This window comes from Temnothorax nylanderi, unplaced genomic scaffold (genome assembly GCF_030848795.1).
Source record: "Temnothorax nylanderi isolate EJ_2023f unplaced genomic scaffold, tnyl_v1.0 TNYL_tig0266_pilon, whole genome shotgun sequence".
Lineage (NCBI taxonomy): Eukaryota > Metazoa > Arthropoda > Insecta > Hymenoptera > Formicidae > Temnothorax > Temnothorax nylanderi.
In genome coordinates this window covers 118,133-126,335 of record NW_027249328.1, presented here as the reverse complement: position 1 = coordinate 126,335, position 8,203 = coordinate 118,133, and the positions used below count along the sequence as shown (strand labels likewise).

The window sequence follows — 8,203 nt, the reverse complement described above, 5'->3', positions numbered from 1 at the left end:
TTAAAATAATATACGCAGTCTGGAAAGCCGAGTTTTACAAGAGGGGGGGCTAACTTCACGCGCATATGTCTTTTTTTCGCATTATTGGTTACAGCTTTGACTACCAAACGTCGGGAATGGACTACCAAACACCACCAAACGACCACCAAACGAATGGTGATAGTTATTATTAGATTTTCAGTAGTGGGGGGGCCAACTTCACACAGCTGAGTTTAGAATCAGTCTTCTCAATAAGCACTACAGATAAATAACAGGTTATGTTGTATCTGTATGATATCTTATTTGTATCCATTGTGCGTTACGTTTATCTCATCTCTATTCCTAATTTTTATTTTTAATATTTAACATTTATCCCTGTTTCTCCATTGTGTGCAGAGAGCTATAAAGAGTTATATTGAGAATCCACTTTCGAATGGTCGTGAGGAAACACACTGAGATTGTAGCTGTAGAGAGCTGTACAGATTTTCGTGATCGTGAAATTCACTTTTATTAAATTTTCATCAGATTACATGAAAATATATCATGCCAGGCAATAAGAAGGTATAAAGCTTTAAAACTTGTTTTATTATTTTTCCACACACACACACACACACACACACACACACACACACACACACACACACACACACACACACACACACACACACACACACACACACGTACACATACATACACACAGAGTTAGACATATTCTATTTATTATACAATTTACATTCATCTTCCAATAAACATGTATATATGTATATATTACAAAACTAATGAAATATTTAATATTTTCGTAAAACAGAATTAATTGGTTCTTCTATTGAACATATATATCAATACATTTATAGTATTAATCCTTTCTTTATATTTTATATTACAGAGAGCCTTATTTAAGAGAAAGATACCATTCAGACATAGAATTAGTACTAAAAAACACATCAAATTAAATGAACTTAAAGCTATAGCTACGGGATCTATTAATAGTAATAATGGTACTCAAAGGCATGTGTGTGAGAGCAATAATGATGATACAAATGTAGATTCTTTCCTTGAGAATCACATAGGTTTTCAAGAAGAAGGTGGCAATTATCTTAATATAGATCCAGATTCAAATCTTTGTTCAAATTCCTCCAATTATTCTGACAATTTTTCCATCAGTAGTAAAAGTAATAGTACTATTGAAAACAGTGCGTTTATAGATTATGATGATATAAATAATGAGCAAAGTATTGCTGAACAAAATTGTGATAAACAAAGTGATATAGATGAAACATCACAGTTTAATAATGAACAAGAAAAAAACAATTACTTATTAAATGCGTTAAGAGAATGGTCTTTGAGAGGAGTTTCAAAGAAAAAGGTTGATGCATTATTGGCTCTGTTAAAACCATTATTTCCTTTTCTGCCTAAAAGTTACAAGACTTTATTGCATACTTCGAGGAAAATTATTGTCAGTGATCTCGGTGATGGACAGTTTTGGTATAAGGGAATCAAAACAAATATTCGACAATTACTTTCAGACGAATATATCTATCAACATGGTGAAATAGTGATAGATATTAATATAGATGGCATTCCTTTGAGAAAAAGTTCTGAAAAGCATTTCTGGCCTATTCTTGGAAAATTTCGAGATTTAAAATATCCTTTTCTGATTGCTGTTTATTTGGGCTCTGAAAAACCTAATGATGTTAATGTATTCTTGGAGGAGTTTGTCGCTGAAGTAGCGAATTTACAAGAAAACGGTTTTGAATGGAGTAATGGTACTACATATCAATTTAGAATTGATAATTTTGTGCTGGATGCTGAAGCTCGCTCGTTTGTAAAGAAATGCGTTGCGCATGGTGGTTACTATGCATGTGAAAAATGTATTGTGAAAGGGACGCATTACAGAAATAGAATGTGTTTTTTTGAACAAAATTGTCCACGTCGCACAGATGAATCTTTCCGTAATAGAGATAATCCTCGCCATCATAACGGTAACTCAATATTGGAAGATATTGGAATTGGCATGGTTTCTCAATTTCGTCTTGATGTACTCCATCTTGTATATCTGGGTGTTGTAAAAAGAATGCTCCATTTTCTTATAAGTGTTCGTTCTCGGTGTACATTGCCAGATGCAGTTGTGTTTCAAATCAATAATATGTTGCGTGATATCACTGACTGTTTTCCAATTGAGTTTACTCGGAAACCAAGGAGCTTAGGTGTTCGAAATAAAAGGGAAAAGTGGAAGGGTTCTGAATTTAGAAGATTTATATTATATGATTGCATTTATGTTTTAAAAGATCATGTACCTACTAATGTCTTCCAGTGTTTTCTTCTTCTCCATTGTGCAATTTATATCTTGTGTAGACATGATCTTTTTCAAGAAATGAATACCGTTGCTGATTACTTATTAAGACAATTTGTAAGTCAGTCAGTTGATGCATTTGGACGTGAATTTGTGATTTATAATGTTCACTCACTCATCCATCTAGCCGAAGAATGTTACAATAGGGGTGCATTGGATTCATGGAGTGCATTTCCTTATGAAAATTTTTTGGGCGTTATAAAAAATCACTTGCGTTCCATTCATCGACCATTGCAACAATTGGCTAATAGAGATACGGAATTACAAGGTGCACTGATAAAATCATGTCCTCGTGAAGATCTTGTTAAACTGAAAAAACCATTTAATGGTTATCATTTAGAAATTGAAGGTCAACAATATACCACTGTTATCACCAAAGATTTTACACTAAGAATAAATAAAGCAGATCGATACTTCAAAACTGTAAATGGTGAAATTGTGCGTTTGTACTCCGTAATTAATTCTGTTGAAGGTATCATTATTGCAGGAAAAAAGTTTACATGCCTTGAAAATTATTATACTTTTCCTATGGACTCTTCAGAGTTAGGTATTTTTAAAATATCAAATTGTGAAAAAGATTTCTGTTTTTGGAGAATTGAAGATATTAAAGAGAAATGTGTTGTTATGCCTAATAATGATGGTACTTTTCTCTGCATTCCACTTATCCCATTTTTCTACTAAAGTATGCTTATCCTTTTACATTCTTTATGAACTATATATATGCCTTTATGCCAATATGTAATAATTTTTATGGTTTGTGTTGCAGTATGTTGTTGTAAAATTTCTTCCTCTTAATAATATGGAAGAAGAGACTGTAGCCGTAGTCCCATCTTCATGGATAAATTATGACCTTAATATATGCAAATGGCCACCAAAAAAATATCACTCTGATAAAGTTAATAGATGGATTATGGGTCTAATGGAACCAAAACATGATTTTGAAGATATGTCAATACAAGTTATGTATGAATATAGTAAGTGTTATTTGTACAATAGTGCTGTAACAAAATAAAACACTTATATACTTATAATTTAATCTTTGAAAACACTTATAATTTTTTGTAAGATAATGTAATTTGTTACTTATATAATCAGGGAACTTAGTCTTGAAATCATATGATATAGGGGAGACCGGGGCTAAACCGCCAGTTTTTTTTCGGTGCCGATTTTTAACAAGAAAATAAATAATTTTAGTTAAATGTGGTATACCACTGTAAAGAGTGAACCTTTAGCTACAAAATTTATATAGGAAATTTTTATCTATGTTGCTTTGTTTAACCGGTATACAGCAAAAACGACAACGGTGGAAAAATTGAAATCTCAAAAATGCCGGGGTTGGAGCGCCACCCCTCCGGGGCTAATCCGCCACACTGCATTTTCAATACATATACGTACATCTAATCCTGAAAAATGATAGGATACATTTTAATAATTGTTTTTTTTTAAGAGAAAAATATAAATATTTATTTAAAATTTTTATGCAAAACATTATTAAAAAATAATTGTTTTACCTATTCCATAAAACAATTTAGGCACGTGAATACAGAGGTTAACCAAATCGTAAACTCCCAACGGCACGTCACATTGTCAACGCGGGCAACCACGGGGAATACGCGTGACGGCGTTCCGGTGCCATAGGATCAGCGCGGACCCTCGAGCAACCTAACCAAGCCGCGTTTCTCGCGGGGGAGCGATAAATAGCGACAGGGGGGTTAGAAAAGCTCGCGGTGGAGCGCGACCATTTTACCGACTCGATTCCTCGACGCGCCGACGACGACGACGACGACGGCCATGACCACCACGACGACGACGGCCACGACCACCACGACGACGACGGCCACGACCACCACGACAACGACAACGACAACGACAACGACGACGACGACGACGACGACGACGACGACGACGACGACGACGACGACGACGACGACGACGACGACGACGACGACGACGACGACGATGACCACCACCGACACCGGCGACACCACCACCACTACAACGGCAGCGACAATGACGCCGAGACGATGCGGCGAACGCTGGACGATGCGGTCGCACGCGCGATTGTCACTGACACAACGACCAACAACGACGATTTACCGCGGCCGGAAGTCGGGACGATCTACCGCGCGCGCGGCATGTCAACTCTCGCGCGGAAATCGCGGGATCTCAGAGCCGTGCCGTGTCTCGCCGTACCTCGCCGACGTGCCGTGAGCGTGAGCGATCTCGAAAATAACGGTCCGCCATCTTTTCGGTCGGCCAAAACACCCGTTTTGCGACGATACGTGCGTACCATTTCCCTCCTACACAAACTGACGCACGTGCAAGGGAAGACAGAATCACGCTCGAGGGAAACCTAACCTGAAATCGCCGTAAGCTGAAGTCGTGCGCCCGGCGCGCCACAGTGACGAGACTGGCGGACCAGCCTTGGGTGCTTACTGGCGGATAAGCCCCAAACATAAGTTTCAGGTTTGATCGCCCACGAAATATTAGACATCAACAATAATGAAAAAACTACACTGGATTCGTGTTCAGCATGCATTACTCTTTATAATCACGTACCTCGAGATTTGGAGAGCAAATATTATTGCAGATATTACAATATTTCCACGCGCAGAAAATTTCACTTTCACCTTCCGAAAACACGTTTGCCCTCGTAAAAATCATAACACGGCAGGTAACCTGCCGAAACTCCGTTGGTCACATGGGTATCATAAGCAGCGTTTACAATGTTAATAGCGAGTTCGCACAATATACAGGTTCCGAGATATTTGATTTGGCAGTTCAACCCCGTTGGCGGTTTAGCCCCGGTCTCCCCTATATTATGTATGATAATTTTTGCATAATTGATATTGCATGCGTATGATTTTTATTCTCACATAATATATTTCTTTTTACATTCGGTCTAATTTTCGATAACAAATCTACGCTATTTATTATATGAGTTACTTGTAAAAATATGACAATTCAAAACCTCAAATGCGTTATTTTAGTAGCATTCATTAAATATGCAACGTTTTTTTAAAAATAAAATGCTAGGCTTAATATATTAGAGAAATCTAATCGTTTATACTTGTTTTACTTAATTGTTTGTTTATGTATTTATATATATGTGTGTGTATGTATATATATATATATATATCTATATATATAAAGGAAAATGTCCTGACTGACTGACTGACTGACTGACTCATCAACGCCCAGCCCAAACCCCTGAACCGAATTTTTACCAAAAGTATATGAAATAGGGGTAGAATTTTCCGGGGAGTGCCACTATGTGTATAGTTTTTTGTTACCGATTTTCTGGAAACCAAAACAAAGCTAATATAATATATATATATAATATAATAGATGGATTATATGGGTCTAATGGGTCTAATATATATACATATTTTTTTTTAACAATATTGTTAAAGTTGTAAAACATTACTTTCAAAATACATATTTAGCAAAGTTGTTCGAGTATGCGTTTTTATAGTAAATTACTTTTTATTTCAGATACATATGCAAAAGCACGCAAAGCTAGTATTAAAGCTGAAGAAGATAGTGCTATTGATACAGCTGCTGGAGAAACAGATGTAGATCGTTTGAAGCCTCGAAAAATAAATAAGCCTTCAAGATATGAGAACTCTGATAATTCTGAGATTGATGAACCTGATCTGAAGAAATCAAAAAAGCAAACACTCTTTTGTTAATGATAGTAGTAGTGAAGATGAGGAAGAAGGTCTTGTATCAGAGAATATCAGAACTAAAGTAAAAGCACTTTTGGATAATAAAAAACAACTATCTCCTTTACAAGATGGTAAGTTGAATATGTTATACAAATCCTGTGTTTATAGGATTTTATCTCAACAATAATGAATCTTGTTATTAAAATTGATTTAATAATCTACGTTTATATAAACAGTATAAAACTGATGTTTATATCTGAATACTATTTTGATTTGTTATGTCTTTTTGATGTGCATTGTACTAGTTAGATACATCATCATTTATATCATATCAAGCTAATTTAAAATAAATTTAATACATTGTACGTGTATCAAACAGTCTTATTTCTTAAATTGTATTTTCTTCTTAAATTGTATGATCTTTGAATAAAGCAATAATTAGATTAAAATATTTAAAGTAAAGTTATCTTCTCAAATTCTTTTTCAAATATACAGACAGTACTTTTATTTTTTTTACGTTAAAAGAAAGTTGATTTTAATATATTTTACATCTAAAACAGTCATTATTATTTTTTTTCAGCGGTTATGAAAAAGCAGACTACTTCTAAGTTTTTAAAAACATTACCATATCGGAAAGAGTCACCTTCCTCTGAAATTACCTCAGCTCTCATGAAAGATAAAGGTACACACACACACACACACACACACACACATATATGCTCAGGATGATTCGAGATAACCCTATTGTCGCGTACAGATAGATTTTTTTATGATAAAGGAAAGTTTTGATTTTAATATTTTTTACATTTAAAACAGTTATATATATTTTTTCAGCGGTTATAGAAAAGCAGACTACTTCTAAGTTTTTAAATACATTACCATATCGGAAAGAATCACAGTTCTCTGAAATTACCTCTGCTCTCATGAAAGATAAAGGTATATATGTATATATATATACCCAGATAGCCAAATCTGTTCGAACAAATAATGCCAAATACTTGCTACAAATTTTGGTTTCAGAAATGGTACAAATTTGCATCAAAATTTGTTTTATCAAATGTTGTCGACAAACTGCTAGCAAATACGTATCAAAACATGCGTACACAATTGACGCCAAATTGATACCAAATATCGAGCAAAGCTTAGTAGTACCTGATAACAAATTGGCATCAAATTGCCACTAAAATTAGTTGACAAAACCTAACACCAAATTAATGCCAAATATTGAGCAAATTTTGGTGACAAAGCTTGAGAACAAATTGACGCCAAATACCGAGCAAAGCTTAGCAACTACCTGATAACAAATTGGCACCAAATTGCTGTTAAAGTTTGTTGACTAAACCTAACGCCAAATTGATGCCAAATATTGAGCAAATTTTGGTAACAAAACTTAAGAACAAATTGACGCCAAATACCAAGCGATGTTTAGGGCGTTTCATTCAGATGGCGCGACACGTGAGTCGCCACTTTCAACGCGCCCCCACCTCCTTCCTCGCTCTTGTTCAGTGTCATGGCCGCTCTTGCTGCGTTTCTTCGGACGAGACGAGTACGTTTTCCTTCTTTCGTAACTGATTGAGCTAAGCGGCACGTATTCTGGAGACCAACCGAGCGAGATTCGACTTCCCAAGGAGAGCTCACCGCCAGGAAAAGGAGAGCTTGAGGGAGGATTGAGGCGAGGAGTCCGGTCCAGCGAGCAGGGCCCTTCCGATATTCTCATTTGGGACGCCATATTGGAAGATCGACATTGATCGTGGTAGTACAACCCTCTGCAAGGTTAATTCTCGTCTTAAGATCTGGAATTGCTCTCATTCTTGTGGCTCTGGTTTATATTCTAGCCCTAGAATTGATCTCGTAGACAAAAGCAGAGGCCCCCCTCTCTTTTTTTTCTTTTTTTTCTTTTCTTTTCTTACTTTGATTTCAATCAGTAATCCAGACTCCTTAATTCCGCCCTGTAAGATCTGGTTAATTCTCGTTTTGAGATCTTGGAATTGCTCTCATTCTTGTGAGTCTGGTTTATATTCTAGCCCTAATGTAATTTTAATATATGCATTATAATTTTACACTGTCAAATAATAAATAATATCGTTTGATAATAATAACAACAGTATAGATAATAGTAACAATTTTATTACTTGACTTCTTTCATTCTATTTTTGACAACTCGTATATACATTAATTGTGGCTAAGGTCTATACTATGTCAT

The 8,203-nt window shown here is 35.6% G+C and overlaps 1 protein-coding gene across 2 annotated transcripts; it reads left to right on the top strand.

Moving 5' to 3' along the window:
- Positions 1 to 267: 267 nt before the first annotated feature.
- Positions 268 to 6,930, top strand: LOC139780191 (uncharacterized). Of its 2 annotated transcripts, XM_071718722.1 has the most exons (5): positions 268 to 540; positions 3,099 to 3,306; positions 5,828 to 6,131; positions 6,581 to 6,682; positions 6,835 to 6,930. In XM_071718722.1, exons 1-3 carry the CDS (start codon positions 523 to 525, stop codon positions 6,022 to 6,024), a joined length of 423 nt encoding a protein of 140 aa, XP_071574823.1. In that variant the 5' UTR covers positions 268 to 522; the 3' UTR covers positions 6,025 to 6,131; positions 6,581 to 6,682; positions 6,835 to 6,930. The 2 variants fall into 2 exon arrangements, with proteins under 2 accessions (XP_071574823.1, XP_071574824.1); XM_071718723.1 differs by lacking the exon at positions 6,581 to 6,682.
- The last annotated feature ends 1,273 nt before the right edge of the window (positions 6,931 to 8,203 follow it).